The 17,937-nt window shown below is 37.7% G+C and overlaps 1 protein-coding gene across 1 annotated transcript in view; it reads right to left on the bottom strand.

Annotated features, from left to right (window-relative positions):
• LOC122802426 (guanylate cyclase soluble subunit beta-2-like) overlaps positions 1–17,937 on the bottom strand; it is an 866,018-nt gene that overhangs the window by 306,299 nt on the left and 541,782 nt on the right. Inside the window, exon 12 of the mRNA XM_044072045.1 lies at positions 10,046–10,366. Within this exon, the coding sequence (XP_043927980.1) occupies positions 10,046–10,366 (321 nt within the window). The remainder of the gene's footprint in view (positions 1–10,045; positions 10,367–17,937) is intronic.

Raw genomic sequence — 17,937 nt, 5'->3', positions numbered from 1 at the left:
GGGTCCCCTCAAATTACCTGTGGTATGATACCAGCTATTCTCATTAGAGGTAATACATAATTATTGACCACGGGATGGGTAAGGCCAATCTATAACTAAATGAGATAGGTTATTTCTAGCACAAAACAGGAAACTGGCTATGCTTAAAATGTCCCACAAAGGCAAGTAGCTTAGTACTTATGTATGAACTTATGTACCTGTAATATCAATCAGCTAACCACACTTTAGTTCCAGTGGAATATCCCACTGCATGCACTTCATGGGTGGGATAACTTCTATATATAGATGAATGGTGGATTCCACCATGCTCTTGTATAGTACTAACTGTGAGATGCATGGCCATGCACAACAGGTAAGAAAAGGAAAACTTCTGTTCTCATCATCCCCTATCAGTGAGTTCCATCAAGGCTGTTTCATGGAGCCATTGCTTTTTGGCATCTTTTTCTCAACCCCCAAAACTGCCTCCAGTGTCCCTCGCATCAAACACACAAGTGAGCGCAAAACTGGGAGCATTGACCTTACTGCTGCTGACATCACCTCCCTTTGAATGTAGAAATGATCTTACCTTCAATATCTATCTATCTATCTATCTATCTATCTATCTATCTATCTATCTATCTATCTATATCAAATATTTATGCGGTGTTCTGGCATTTGGCAAATAACATCTTCCAGCTTTATATGTGTTGTTGGGTAACAAATGAAAAGAGAAAAAAAAAAAACTGTAAGACATTAGAGTCCTTGTGGATAATAACCTATTATTTGATATGCATATAGTTTCTTCTACCTGAAAAATGCATGGAGTTATTCACCTGGTCCACTGTAGTGCTGAGTGCTATGCACAGAGGTAACTGTCCCAGTCTACGTTGATCACATCAGACCAATTATTGAATGCTGTACCCAGTTCTGTTGTGTACCCCACTACCATGCCATCTAGTACAGATGGAGAATGCACAAAAATTTCACAAAAAATAAAATAAGGGGGTATTCAGGGTTTGTCTTATAGCCAAAGAGTAGACCAAATTTCTCTTTTTGGTATTTTGTTGCCTTCTTAGAGGAGACCTAATCCTGATATATGCAGCATTAAAGGACCACTTACTTTTTGAAATCTTTTTTTTGTAATACCCCTCAGGTGGTAGGAACAGAAAAGAACTTTCAGCTATAACAAAAATTATAGTCAACCAATCTGTGAAGTGCGACAGATTCATATCTCAAAAACTCTCTCCACCATGGAGAAAACTCACTATCTAAATTAAATTCAGACCATCAAAAAGTAAGTAGACAACTACATGGGTATCCATAAATTCTAACGTGATCTGGGCATCAAGTATCTCAATGGCCAACATACCCTGTATAAGTTCAACAGACTTATGAACCCAGGCTATTTATTCTGCTGCTCCAGAAACTAAACGTACATCATTCATTTTACATCTCAAAAACCCGCCACATTATGGGAAGAAGGCCATTTTGCATACAGTGTTATGACATTCTTAAGCATACATTCATAACAAACTTGATGTTCTTCAGAGCAGGAATATTATAAATTCTAGTGTACATGATTCATCCTCCTTTACCTTTTCAGTATCCTATTTTGTCATGAATATAACTTCTATCCCACCATTTGTCTATGTTGCACATTCTAGTATGGAAAGGTAGAAAAGTCCAAATAAGATTTCCTAAAATAGATACCAGGAAATGAACCTTCAATTGCCCATCACCTCCAGTTACCAGTTTTAAACAGTTATGTAGGACAGTGTTATCACTGTAAATCAGACATTAATTAATATTCATTTATAACCTTTAGTTAGGTAGGGAATATCAACAGGGATCTTATCAATGAGAGGTGGTAAGTGGGAATAGCTCAGACTGGCTGCTCATCAGCTCACACCAAATGCAACTGTGGGAAGTAAAATAGGCTAACTAAAGGTCTTGAAATCAAACCGACTTAATCAGTTACTAGGAACAGCAATGAAGCAGACAATGTTATAAAGTATTAATAAAAAAAAGTTCCACCCTGTCAGCAGTGATTGTGTCTTTTGTTTAGTTATGTCTTTTTTTAAATTTTCAGTATGCCTCAAATAATCATTACATTGTACTTTGGTTCAGGTGTTTCCGCAGTACTCTTGTGTTTTACTTCATTATATGTTATTTCCATAACAGCAGCACCAGGTGGTGTGTGAAGAGCATGTGATAATCGCACCCTTGGAGACTAAAAACTTTATGTTGTGCAGGTACTTAATTAAATAACCATACCACTTGTGCTTTGCAAGCTATTGCACTGAATCCTGTCACAAGCTTGATTTATAAATCAAAGAGGTACTTGATCCATGACCTGGAAGGCAGAAAAAACATGTCCTTAACTACATTGTACCACTTTGTTTATTTTTTGTATATTTATTTATTTATTTTATTTTAATTTTAGCTTTTTAAAGTATAAAACTTAGCAGATATATGGGCCTATTTTCAGAGGTAGCCGAAGAACACGTGGAAGGCTATATCACTCTATCAATAATGCAGAAAGCAGCCAAAGGCTACTGAACAACAGTGAATGTGTCAAACTCATTTAAAACTTAATATTATTATAACGTTTAGGAAAATTGGGTAAAATCACTCTGGCAAATTAGAAAATGCTATTTTTTTGCTTCCCATGTAGTGCAGGATAAGAAGATGCACACACACACACACACACACACACACACACACACATATATATATATATATATATATATATATATATATATATATATATATATTTATATATATATATATATATATATACAACAAAGGCCACTATATCCTTTATGTTTGCCTTTTGTTACAGATTATTAAAAGGATAATGTTTAGGGTTCATGAAAACATAGACTTGGAGTGGTAGAGGATGCTCTCACCACAACCCCAGCTCTGGCAACATGCAGTATGATGAGCCCATGACATGGGAAAGTAGGGCTGCAATACTAGCAGCACTGTGAAAGGGTCTATTGTGGACTATCAAATTGGTCATCTGACTTTCTGAAAAGACTCATGATGCCGCATTGTGGTAGGACATTGTGGATGTCCAACAAAGCATACCTGCAGTGCACATTTTGTGTTCTGTGCAAATCTGGAGTAGTATAAAATATGGCTGGGGCACAATCACACACAGATGTAACAAGGATGACTATCATGTCCCGGTGAACACTGAGTTGTACGAAAGTAGGGGTTGCACCAATCACTGTAGGTTACTGGGGCAGGGGGAGGGGGGACAGTGCACATCACTTGTTGACTGGTTGGGAGGATGTAAGCTTAGGGCACTAAGCACTTGCCAGGTAAAAGCTAGCAGGAGTTTCTGATTGGTATAGAAGAGAAAAAAGTTGACAGATCACTGATGCTATACTGGAGCAGGTGGTCAAATACTTTGAATATTTCTTAGTAGGTGAGGAATATCAACAGGGGTCCTATCAATGAAAGATAGTAAGTGGGAATAGCTCAGATTGGCTGCTACATATGTCTGGTGTAACATTTTGGGACACTGGAGTTCTATGCACCACGGAGCTGGAGGGACTGTCAAATACTGACAGAGTATCAATGGATGGTTGTATGCCAGACTCACCTGAAGCATGTTGCCCAATCATCCATGAACATGAGTTGTGTTGTTGTGTTGTTGTGTGTGTGTGTGTGTGTGTGTGTGTGTGTGTGTGTGTGTGTGTGTGTGTGTGTGCATGTGTGTGCATGTGTGTGTGCGTGTGTGTGTGTGTGTGTGTGTGTGTGTGTGTGTGTGTGTGTGTGTGTGTGTGTGTGTGTGTGTGTGTGTGTGTGCATGTGTAAGGATATTTACACACTCTAGGTGTAGTAGTGGAGGCTGCTTCTGGGGATTCATGAATTTCAGTCTTCCATTTTGGTCCTTATACCTTGAACAAACAGTGCAAGAGGCTTGTGCAAGAAGCAGTGAATATATGAGTGACACCTAACAACAGGGGACACCTTAATATGTTATTGTGTTTGTTGCATTCCATTTTATTTATCTAAATCTCTTCCTTCATACACCTGGAGTAAACACAGTCCTACCATTAGCAGTTACTTCCATAACTTTCCTACTCCCAGCTTAATTCCTTTTCTGTGGGGGTCAGATTGAGGCAGGTAAATTGTACTGAAGGAGGAATGATACATGCTGTAGACAGTGTGAGGTCCAGCTGGCAGTAGAGAAAACACCATTGTCCTTGCCATTGCTTTTTCCTGCACTTACCTGCATTAGTAAAATTTTGATTCATGGCTAAGTCTTTGCATCCAGAATACCTTGTTGCCATGCTGAATAACCAGTCTTATCACCATCAGTATGGAGAGATAAAGCCCTAACTACAACCAGACAACCTGAGTTTGATTAATAGCTTGGGAATCTGTTGGAGATGGCAGTCAGCAGGGTAACTATGCATACTCAGTGTACTCAAATGACTACATTGTTTTCTGAGCATCTCTTGGAAAATTCGACTCTCAGTAAGCACAGAATATGTAGTACTGTGTAAATGAATATTTACAGTATAGAGGTATACAAAGAATGCTTGTGAAAGGAATACACATCTAAGACTAGCTTTTTATGGGTATAAATGGTAACAGCTGAAAATAAAGTGTTCTCTTCCTATATATTTGGGAGTAATGTTTAGAGTGGTGAGTACATTTTTAAAATAATAAGTGGGTTGTGGGGACAGCAATACTATTTGAGCACAAAATATAAATTTTTGGCTACAACCCTGCTGGCAGTGGGGAGAAAGTAGGAGTGATGAGGCTTTGTCTGCTCATATTTCTTCATTGAAAGAATTAGGGTGTGTATTCAGAGGAAATGCTTCATGATTAAACTCGCAGTGGAGACTGGATATTACACAGATGTTCTCATCTACAAGGTGACAAAGCCATTTTCCCACATCCCATCCAAAGGCTGGGTATGCATTGCAAAATTCCACACACTAGCCTTTTGGATTGTTACAAATGTGCAACAGGGTTAGGACTAAGGGTCAACCTATCAGTATGTCAGCCACACTATGATAACTGCTCCCAGTCACTCCACTCCTCAGCCACCAGGACACAGCTCAGCCCACTCAATTGTACCCTACATGGTGAGAAATAGAGCCAAGACTTGTCCCCACCATGGAAGCTCACAGTAGTCCATCTGGGACCCAGTCTTCTCTCAAATGGTAATGAGACAGCTAAAGGCTGGGAACAGGACTTGAAGTTAGCTGTGGCTTTATTTGTTGACAGGCCACAATGACAAAGAAAGAAAGAATATGTAGGGCTAGAAGGAGGTTTCCCTGCTATTAAAAAAATAATCCCATCCTGTTCTACCTGTGACTGACTTGTATATGTTGCAACAGCATCTACTTTTATAACTTCCCATTGATGAATGTGGGTTCCTATTACCTAATCAAACTTCCAGAAGGTCGAACACCAGAAGTTCTAACTTGGAAGTTCGAAAGGTGAAAATGTCGAAGCTGTGGAAGTCCAAATTCTATCCCAGGGAAAGAATTCAGTTGGATGTTTCTGCAGCTTTGACATTTTTCTCCACTGTGGTGCGAAGGTTACGGAATGGTTTAAGGTAAGTGTGTGATTGTGGCGGATGTTGAGGATAGGGTGCGGGTAAGGTAAGTGTGTGATTGTGATGACGTTGGGGTTAGGGTGTGGGTAAGGTAAGTGTGCGATAGTGACGGACTTTAGGGTTAGGGTGCGGGTAAGGTAAGTGTGTGATAGTGATGGACTTTAGAGTTAGGGCGCGGGTAAGGTAAATGTGGGATAGTGATGGACTTTAGGGTTAGGATGCAGGTAAGATAAGTGTGCGATAGTGACGGACTTTAGGGTTAGGGCTCGGGTAAGGTAAGGTAAGTATGTGATAGTAACAGACCTTAGAGTTAGGGTTTGGGTTAAGGTTAGTGCATAGGTACTTGTGTATGTAAGGTTTAGTGTAGGTTTATAAGGTTTTTGGTGTGCTTGTGTTGTGTGTGTGTTTTTTGGAACAGCAAATGTTTTCCCTGGGAAAAAAATTTGCTGTTCTGATGTTTCGATGTTATTACGTTTCGATCTTCCAAGTTCGAACATCTGGTGTTTGACCTTCTGGAATTTCGATAATGTAATTTGAACCCGACGAATGCTTCACTTTTTCTTGTACTCTGTGCTGCTTGGTCTGAAATGTATACTTAGCTCACTGCCATACAACAGACTGTCTCTCTAACATTTCAAATTGTTGCCCTGTGTTGTATATATAACACAATGATAGCATTCGGCCATAATGCACCAAATTGCACACTTGTCTCTCTGCTAGTTTGGCTGTCTTCCTGCATGGAAGCAATGGTAAAATGCCTCAACAGACTGTCTGCCATCAGCAATTTCAGAAAATGTGAAAAATAAAAGGACACTCTCTATTTGTAAATGTAAGCATAGAAACAAGTAGGCTAGTTTGGCCCTAACAACACTTTTATTTCACTGAGAAGGTGATGGTGATGGTTATATACTGAAAAAGATCAAGAGAGGGCCTCCTTTTTAAAGGTGTTAGAGTGACTTGAGGAACCTGTATTGCAAATGTTTGACCCAAGGCTGGGGGAGTTCACTACATTAAACGCACTAATGAAGCAGCATATTTCAATTGTAGATACAGCAAGAGTAAAGCACTTGCACCAGCTGTATAAATAATCAGATAAATTATATTTTAAGGAGATTTATGGTATGGCACAGTTGAAATATTCTCCTTGTAAGGGATTTATCAGTTTGCACTGTGGATATGATTAGATGAGGTACTTATTTATGATATGGATGTCCGTAATTTCTACTAACAGGATGGACTTTTCATGGGAAGTGCTAGAAAGATGATCATAATGGAGCAGTTGCTGCATCCCACATAGTGTACTTGCCTAAATTTGTTAAGTCACTGTGACTAAAGTATAAACGAATAATTGTTTGGACCCAGCAAATCAACTGACAAAGGAAAAAAACAACAGCATTGATTATGCAATTGTTTTGTTATTTATAGTTAGTATTAAACCCCTTAGCCAGTTACAAATGTATTTGTAGGTACATGTTTCTACTTCTCTGGTAAACTGCCTTTCCTTATTATCGACTCTCGGAATTATTTACTTAGAGTATGAAGAGCGTTTCTGTCTGCAGCTTTGTTGTGGGGTTAGGAGAATGAGGACCCTACTTGCCTGAGCGGAGAGTCACAGGACCACTACAAAATGCAAATAATGAAGGCTGTAAAAAGGGTCTTCTGAATGACAGAAGAAGGCTGTGAGGAGAGGCTACACATGACTAATGGGGATTAAATCCCTACACCTTCTTGTGTAAAACACAACAGCCATGTGGTCTGCTGAATAATGATTCATAATAGCCCTGCCATATTAATCATATACACAAACAGCAAAGTATGATTTACACTGAAGATAGTGAAAGTCAAAACTTGTTGTTAGTGTAATAAAGTATTTTTGTGTGGGGAGCTGCACCCCCAACACCCCAGCACAGGAGCTGTGTTCCCACATTCTCACTACTTATATTAACTAACTCTCAGGTCCCTATATCCTAGAGAAAGAGACTAACTGTCAAATCACTATACCACAGAGACTGAGATTTCTCAGAGACACTGTAAACTTACAATTATGTATAATCAATGCTGTGCACATTTCTGTATTTACACTTGCAAGTGTGGAACTCCGACATGTAGAGCTCCTTCCTCCCTCCCATGGTAAGGTGGCTCTGCATGCATTTATAGTGTTATTCATAGCTGTTGCAAAATCACAATATAGAAGGACAGAACACATAACAAGGGAACAAATGTTGATGAAATGCCATGCTGATTATGGTAATTACTGCACCAGTCTCTTTAGAACTATGTCACAAATAGCCTAACCTTTAGCTGCTGTCTGCTAATCTCCTATCCAGCTAGGTTCTATGAGGGTGTCCAGGGTAGTAGATGACTGGGTTATTTTTGCAGTATTCTGTTAATTCTCCAACTATCAGTCTGTGCGGGTCCCTATTATGAGAGCAAAAGTCAGTTTAAGTGAATCCGTAAACGTCAACACGTATTGCGCAAACCAGCATTACAGCAAACATCCAATACTGCGAATTTGGAAATGTCGAATTACCATGGTTGGCCCGTCTGTGGTATAGCTCCATAAGGTAAGTGTGCAATAGTTATGGACCTTAGCGTTTGGGTGCGGGTTAAGGTAAGTGCATAGATAGGTAAGGTATGTAAGATTTAGTGTAGGGTTAGAAGTAGGGTTTTGTTAAATGTATGTATGTGGAGTATTTATTTTGTTTCTGTATATTTTCATAGGGGAAGTATGCGGTAGTTACGGACCTTAGGGTTAGGGAGGGGTTACGGACAGTGCATAGATAGTTGTGTATGTGGGGTTTAGTGCAGGGTTAGAAGTAGTGTTTTGGTGCTTTATTTTATGGTTAGAAGTAGGGTTTGGTTAGTGTATGTATGTGTTTTTTTTAATTTTGTTTGGGTAGGTAGTATGTAGCGGGTGGTGGGGTTGGCCAACTATGACAGTTCGAGATTTAAAATTTCATGGTTTAGTGCATTTGGTATTCTCACGGTTCACGCAATATGTGTCGATGTTTTGGTCTTCGCTCAAAAGGACTTTCACTCTGGTAATATAGATGCGTCTGTGCATATTGCAGCAAAGTGGGACGCTCAGGTTCTTCCTTTAGTGAAATTGTAGGCAGAGCTCTACTATTTTTGATATACCTCCAAAATAAGGTGGTTTGCTTCATAATCAAAAATGTATAAAAATCAGCTCTCAGGTGTGTAGTCAAAGGGCTGAGGCAAAGTAATATTTATAAAGCTGACTTTTCCATGGAACAAACATATAAGGCTGAGTGCATTTCTATTTTTATTATACTGTGCATGGCTTGAGTTTTTAGCTTCACGTCGTAATAAATGTTTGCATTTTTCTTCTCTGTCCAAATTGATTGTTTTTTAACCTTTATTAATGAAGTAAAACATGAACAAATGTATGAGTCAAACAATAAATAGAAAAACAAAATTAACAATGAAATCACAACAGACAGTATGCCAAAACAAATACATTTTTACACACACACACACACACACACACACACACACACACACACACACACACACACACACACACACACACACACACACACACACACACATGGGGAGACACACACATGCATATTTGCATGTAAAACAATTTAGATATAAGATATAATGTTTTTTAAGACTGGTAGAGTATACCTGCAACCCATGCTAGCATTATAAAAATATGAACTTGTCATTTATTGCCCTCATTGCAAATGATTTGACCACAGTTACAAACACAGCATTATGACACTACACTGTTAGTATTATGTCATATACATTCTAAACTGTCTCCAAGCGTTGCACTATTATTCACTTGTACAAGCAGTCCTGATGTAGTTAGTGCAATCTGTCAGTATAACATGATTACTGACCTATAGCTTTGTATGATTGAACTGTATGAATTTGTATGTGCCCCCTATGGGGGGAATTTAAGTTTAATCCTACAAAGGGTGTGAATTTATAAGTTATGCCTCCCTAGGAAACACATTTATTTAATAAGTAAAATTTAAAAGGGCTATGATTCTGGACACTCATTGTTGACTTGTCATAACATGGTTGTCATTTTTTGACAGAGTCAGTTACATATTCTTCAAAATCAACTACTAGTCAGGGAAATCATTCTTGTATATGTAGTTTGTATTGGTAAAATGATATCATAGGCATACAGTCAGGGAAATCATTGAGCAGCCTAGCCCAAATTCCCAATTGTCTCAAAGCATTGTCAGGTTAAATGACTTGCTAAAAGTCACACATTAGGCAAAGAAGGTGGAAGGATTCAAAGCCTTTACCCTTGGTACAGATACCAGCACATTAAGAAGTCACAGCTTTAGTCATCTGAACTAACTGACAGACTTTATGATCTTTGTGTATTGCCGCTAGTAATTTTATGTACCCTCTCGCCAAACATTAATGTAAAAATTCATCCAAAGTAGACATAAATAAATAATACAGTCCAACAAACTATAGTCTTCAGAATTATGGTACCTGCTTCTACTTTCTTGCCTTCCTTCAGTTGATTGGCTACATGCTTTGGAAGCATGGCATACAACAAGGTTTCAGTTTTCTTTTTTTCTATTTCAAGGTGCTTAGACAGTATCCTCAGTTCTTCTTTTTTCCTTTCAAGTTGATTAGACAGTTCTATCTCAGCAAGCCTTTGCTGATTCAAGAGGATGAGGTCCCGTGTGGTGTCATGCTGTGCAATGTCTGAAATGTGCATTCTCCTCTCTTCTAACTCCTGTAGGCTACGGAGTTTTGGAGAACAGAGATATAGCATGCATTGCAATGACTCCATCCATATCATCTGACCTGGAATTTAAACAGATGCATAGTGTCACAAAAGTAGGCATTTATACACACACACACACACACACATATATATATATATATATATGTGGATCTAGGACTATTGAATGAAAGTTCAATAGTCCGAATCCACAATCACCGTACACACTTTAACAAAAGCACTTTCACTGAAAAAGCACTTTCGTTAAAGCGTGTTAAAAAAAAAAACATTACATTTTTGCAGGGGGGCAAGCCCCCCTGCACCCCCCACCCCCCCTTTAATATTCTCACTCCAAGGTTGGACTACAGTGGGGAAAAGGGAATTTTCCCTTATCCCCACTGTAGTGTGATCTCCGCAACAGGCATACTTATGCAAAAGTGCTTCTTCGGTGAAAAGCAGTTTCTGTTTCGGTGATGTTACCGTTCGGGGATCCATACGGATCCCATATATATATATACACATATATATATATATATATATATATATATATATATATATAGTTTTTTTTTTCAAGTTTAATGTTACTATGATTAGTAACATTGTTTTGCATAGTCCTTACTCATCCTAGCAAACCATTCTAGGCTGTTGTTTCTGTTTACTTTGATTATAATGAGTTTCTTCCACTAGTATTTCATTACTGACCTTGAAAGCTATTTACTTATCCATATGTCAGCCTGATTGTGTCCCTAGTGGTCTCTTTATGAACAGTACATGCTTTAAAACCCTTCACTGTAAAGAGATACAAAACTCTATTACTTCAGTTCTCTTTTTTTGATCTGTTGTTCCCTTTTCACCTCCTCTGACAAGGTCACTTTTCTACCTCTTCATTATTCAAGTTTCACCTGTACTGACTGGCCTCATCCACACGTCCTCCTGGTGTTAGAGCATCAGAGCATCACCTTACTATGGTTCTGTCATATCAGTCAGGCTTGTTGTGACTTTACATTGATGTCAGACTAGCTATGCTAAAGTCATGGCACCTCAGGTAGGGCTCATCTGTCAGCAAAATGGGTATTTCCCCATATTCTAATCAAGGCACAAATGAGCAACGAATGACATTAGAACAACTTGTAGTCTCTTCAGAACATGAGTGGAGGACCTAAGCAAGGGATGTTTTAGTGTTTATGCTGGCTGCCCTTTTGCTTCTCTAATTTCTGTTATGGTTCTAATTAATATGGCGAACACTGATGATAAAAATATCTTTACAAACCCTCTAGTGCTTTATCGGTACACCATTAGTGGAGAATTGCAATGCCCTTACTAGTATTTGTCATAGATATTACTATTACTTTATACTTTTTGTTGTACTGAGTATTCTGTTATAGTTGTGTCCGATTATCTAAGCTTTACTGGACCAACTCAGTAAAAATATTTAAAAATATTTTCATATATGTATGACACCACAGTTTGTATTTAAATCCATTGGCTAATGCACCAGTCAATGTGATGTCACATATGTCACATTTTGTATTTTAAATTCATTGGGTAATACAATATCCAGTATGCTTATTAGTTTTTAAATGCTTTCACTAAAATGAACAGCTGATGCCAATATGCTAATTCAACAGTTCATAGGTTCGTACTAAGCCAACTGCCCTTGCAGGCCTTTTTAAGCCTAGCCAATTATTCCTTGTGAAACTCAAACCTTGCACCTTGTACTTGTAAGGCAAACACCTTAAACATTAGGCCACCCTACCAGTGTCTTCTCTGAAGAAAGTAATTTAATTAGCCACAACAAGCATTTGCCAGTATGTTGCCCAATTCAATAAGCATTTGTTAATATCCATAATTTACAATTTTTTAAATATTTAAGACGGATTACAGTTCAAATGCATTAATTAAACTTGAGCCCTCACAGACTGTAAATGAATAATCTTCATCTTTACTTAGATAATATGTTAAATCTCATGTTTCCCATGGGAATAATCTTTTTTACCTTTAGACCTAAACTTACACCCTTTTGTCCATTTGATAAGTGTATACACAAAATAATACTTCTATTTATATTTCTTATATCGCATATATGTTCTGTGATTCAAGTTTTAAAAGCCCTGAGTTTAAACTAATCTAAAACCTATTATGTTATTGTTTGAGCATACGATAGTAACTAATACACTCTGACTTGCCATTAATGAATTATATTTTTGGTTTAAATTTATAGAAATAAATTGTTTTCCTTGTTCTGTATACATACATTTGAATAGTGACCACATGTATAGCTAACCTGTGATGGCTTCATTTTTTTAAGAATAAATATTCTGGGATTATACACCATATTTGGATTTAGTCTTTTTCCCTGTTTCTGTAAGACATTTGTAGTGGTCCATGCAGTACTGTCTGACTTATCACTGCACAAGAGACAGTTGAATGCGTTTTAAATCTATAACTAAGTATTCCTTTTCTAGAATGATAAGATGCCATGAGCCTAATATGAAGTTTTTTCATCCTTCAGAATTGCATACAACAAGCATTTGTTATCATTCTTTGTTTCTTTGCTGACTGACCATTTGGTAATTTAGCAAGTGGGTTGTTCCTTAGACTTTTTCAGCCATGACCTAGCCCTCAAGCACAATGGGAAATTAACATATTTGTGGATAATTTAATGTAGCCAATCAAGTGGCATGCTTTTGGGACTTGGACAGAAACTGAAGTCTTAGAGAAATCCCACTGAAATGTTTTCAATATGTCCCACATTTTTTTTCCTCGTTAGGATTTCTTACCATGAATTTTTATTTCATAGCTTCATACAATTTTCTAAATCTATTTTATCATAATGTAATCTCTTCACAGGATAAAATGGGATTTTGGATTATTTTTGATAACACTACGTGAACGGTACATTCCAGGATTAAAAAAAGAAACTATTCTGATTCCTTCCTGTGCAACTTTGTTTAACCATCACTATTAACAGATACTGTATTCTTGGAAAGCAGATGAATGCGAATGACTTATACCTCAAAACTAAAGTCATTACACTTACCATTAATATAATCCAGACCAGTGGTACATATTCTTACACTTAAATGGTCTGTTATGCAGATACTCATATTGATCTTGAAAGCCAACATCTCCCTAGCCAGTATGCAGTAGGAATAGGAAACATGACAACCCTTTCTTGTCTCTCTCAAAAACTTAGTTTATGACAGTGATCATGCATTCTCAGAGACAGAGGCTTCATTGGGTTTCTGGTTCTCCATTTTGTATTAACACTATTGCAAAACTGATGATTTTGTACATTTGGTTGATCTTTGTTATTAATTCGACTGGTAAACTAATGATTCTCTACAACCTCCTTTCAAAATATATCAGCTATCATTGACTTATTGCAGCCTGTCTCCACTGCTAACATAGTTATTTTAAGGTTCTTCGCAAGCTATTCCTAAACAGATCTGCATGCTAACAGGGTTTTCACTTTTATTTTGGTGCTTGCAATGATTTCTGCAGGTCTCATTTTAAGGGATCTGAAATTTCTATGCATCCACTCCAGTTTTTTGCAGCTACCTCTTCAGTGATATCTTGTCAATTTTCAAAACTCCATTCTCCTGCATTAGTCCTTATAGCAGATTTAAAGTTTTGTTTACTTCCCTAACTACATATATTATTTAACCTCATATGAAGATGTCACATTCATGCTCATGATTCCACTTCAAGTAGAGCTTATGATAAATCAAGTAGAGCCCAAAAGAGCTTCTAACTTGTGCATAAAGCTGTGAGACTTCTGGACCCAGCATCTGTTTCCTAATTTCCTGTGAGGCTGTTTCATTCATTAGGAAAATTGTGTGTCACAGGGATGCTCAAGTTTCTGCTTCTTTTTTTTATATTTGTTTGATAGCAGGAGGCAGAGAATGTAAACTGGCTTTTAATTGTATTTGTCTTTCTGCCTCTCCTCTATCTCTCTTTTACCATTTATCCACCTGCCTCAGAATCTTCTGAATCCCTTTGGGTATCCCATCCCAAAACTCATTCTAGTACTCTGTTTCATTAGTGCACAACCCCCCCTTCGAAGAAGTACTTTCACAGATCCAGGGACTAGTCCTTCTATACTTATTATATTCACCTCACCACTCTCCTTTGTATGTAGAGTGATCCCCTTACATATACCTCATAAAATCTGGTGCATTCATATTGTATCATTTATAATGCTTATCAAGATGCACAAAATAACACAGACTCAGTGGATGTGGTTAACAGCCTCCATAATGAGAACCAAACCCAACAAAAGTCACGAACCACACACCGAAGCGGTGCCTCGCAACCAGGACTGCACACCGCTCACAGAATCAGTGTTCACACAAATCGTAAAAACCATACAAAAGTCTGGAACACTGAAAGTGAAAAACAGTACTCCAACGAAAATAAAAAAGCTGTTTAATGAAAATTTCTAAGTGCTTTCGTCCCAATAAATTATTACAGGATTTCATCAGAGATAAAAAACTGCTAAAACATCACTTTCTTATATAACATTTGAACAGGAAGTGGTAAACCCGATTAAACTTTTCAAAAATTTAAAGCAACAGCAGCATATTATTACCTTTCAAATATGAAAAATGCAAACCGATCCCATTTTATATTTAAATTTGCACAATACACACTTTTCCATTAACATATCTAAAATTTATAAGTACAATAAGTAAACTTGTTTAATAATTTAAACACCATTACCAATAGATTTTGATTTTAAAATAGGTAAAATAGAGACAGTATCATTAAGACCATTAGGTCCAGTGGCAAATAATTTGATGCGCCAGAATAGTTCTTTTTCTTCCAGCTTATACTTCCATGGTCCACCCCTTAAATTTGTTCCCACAGTGTCTAACCTGAAAAACTTAAAATAATGTCCTCCATTCTGCTAAATGTGCTTCTAAAGGGGGGGGGGGGTCTGTTTGTTTTTGTTTTTTTAACAGCATACATATGCTTGTATATCCTTTCTTTAAAAAAAATCTTTTGGTTTTCCCTATGTAAAATTGTTCACATGATTGACATATAGCAATGTATATTGCACCCTAGGAATTACAGTTAACATAGTCATTAGATGTGATATAACCATACCCCTTTACCTTAATACCAGCAGTTTCTAATAAGAAGGAACACTGAGGGCATCTACCACATCTGAACATCCCCTTCATAATTACACTGGATTGTGAACAAATATTATTCGTATCTTCCATTCATTCAATATAATTTTGAATACACCAATCCCTCCTAAAAGCTATGCAGGGATTGTTACCAACATAATGCTTTACTGTGACTGCCTAACCAAGAGTCAAACCCCACAGTACGCACGTCCCCTTATCTATAGTGCAACTCTCCCAGGGAGACAGTACTCAATACTGCATGAATCATTTTCATAAAAAAAATCAGATACGATACATCTGTGAAGTAGTTATACATGAAGAACAAAGACCTATAATAGTTCTTAAAAATCATGTGACTTTTTAGCCTTTAGATTATTTATAAAACTGCAAGAACTGTTCATGTATCTGCCTAGTTTTCTTATAGATCTTCCATCTATCGATAGTTTCCTGGACTACAATGAGTAGGTTTCATTCTTCTTGAATCTCGTTATTTGACAACTAAGTTGGACTTCCACCTGTCGAAATACTTCTGTAGGAACTTTATAGTATAGTATTTTTACAAGTCTGCTCTATGTTTATATCCAAGACATTTCCGAATGCTTTTAAAATTACTTATAAGTTTGAGAAGCCATTTTTGGATTAAAATGGATATTTACCTTAATCTTTTTCATTGACATGATTTTCAATCATGTTAAATTGCACTGCTGCTTGTCTCCTTTCTTTTCTGACTGATCATATTTTTCTTTTTCTTATTTTGTATTGTACTTGTACTGTTTTGTTAGTATTTTTCTTCATAGCTTCAGTAAAAATTATACTATAAATGCACATTCTGCACCATTGTGCTCTGTCTGGTTGCATAATTTTCTCTTGTTGTTTGGTTGTTATCTTGAAAAGTTGTATCTAGTTTGAAAAGATGCTTTCTATTCCTTTTGTTTATTCTTCTAGTCTCTCTATAGACTGAAAAGTGTCTGAAATCCTCTCCTGTTATGACCAACTAGTCTTGTGGCTGTCAACCTCACCACGATTGCTGAAATGTTACTCTGTCTCCTGTCTTCATATCAGATAATACCTTGACGTATGTCATAATGTTGTCATTGTGTCTTTCGGCTTTTCCCGGTTAGGGGTCCCCACAGCGGAACTCCGGTCCGCTAATGATTGGCAGTTGATTTTTACATGCCGAGTTGACAGCCCTGATGCACAACCTTCAACGAAGGTACGCCCATTCACGAGTGTCTTCACTCAGAAGACGCTCTAGCTGAGAATCGAACCGGACCACGTCTTACTGTAAGTAATAATTTTTTTAATTCTTGATTATTTTCTGCAATCTTTTTGACTGTTTTTTTTTTATTCTCTGGCATTAACAATATAGTTAATGTGGGTAGCTTAAGCTTTGAAAAATCACAGAATCATAGACTGTTACTAGGCTAACGACCCAAATGGTCTTTCTAAGCCTAGGTAGGTTTTCCCAAAAGAATAATGATGTCCTGCATCCAAACAGGATATTGAGGGTCAGGCATTTATAAGCTACATCTGTCCATAAGGGACATGGGTGCCAGGCCTGGTGTAAATTTCCTGTTTCCCATCCACTGGTCTAGGTTGTGCTTAAACTTGGCTAACAGACGAACTGAGCTTCACATGAATGGGAAGCCTGTTCCATAGGAGGGGCATTCTCAGGGACACATATCTGTCTCTCCAGCATGTTCTCTTTAAGTCACAGACAAAATTCAGGTCCCTAGACCTTGTGTTTCTGGTACTTATTTACTTAGGAGTATGTAGGAGATTCATAAGTGTGGGGTTTGTGGATGCCTTGTAAGCCAGGGATAGATCACCCCTCAGCAATCTGTGAAGACTCAGTAGAGGGAAAGGGTTTTAAGGCACTCTGAATAAGGCAGGTTTGTTATGCCTTGTATTCTTTTTGTAAGGAACCTTTGAGGTCACTCTAGTTGCTGTATATGCCTGTCAGATACATGCCAAAGGGAACATTGTATTCTATGTTTGGTATGATAAGGGCAGAGTAAAGTGGGATAATGACCTGTTTGGACCTAGGTCCCATGGCCTTACTTATAAATTGTGCAACATAAAAGGATTGCCTCACCACTGTGGCCACGTGGTGGTCAAAGGTAAGGCTATTGTCTATGTGAATATCCAGATCCCTGACTACTGGGTCAACTTTTAGGGGTGTATTATAAACACGGTAATTAGTCAGAATGGTTGATTTCCCAAAGGGTGCAATCATGCATTGCTTAGCATTGAGTTTAAGACCATGGCTTTAGCACCATTTATTAGTCAGAGATAAATCTTCTTGAAGAATACTAGTGTCTGCAGGGGAGTTGATGATAACCCCCAGCTTGCAATCATCTGCAAACTTAGTCAGCCATAAACCTTCAGCATTTGCTTCCATTTCAGAGAACTAGATGCCAAAAAGGGCCGGGCCTAATACTGAACCCTGTGGGATCCTGCTAGTGACTGGCCTCTTAGTGGAGGTGGCCTCACATATTTGGCCTCTTGGGTTTTATCAG

The sequence above is a fragment of the Protopterus annectens genome, chromosome 5.part0 (assembly GCF_019279795.1).
Source record: "Protopterus annectens isolate FY-2018-M chromosome 5.part0, PAN1.0, whole genome shotgun sequence".
NCBI lineage: Eukaryota > Metazoa > Chordata > Ceratodontiformes > Protopteridae > Protopterus > Protopterus annectens.
Note: the sequence above shows the minus strand (reverse complement) of the source record. Positions and strands in the feature narration are given on the sequence as shown.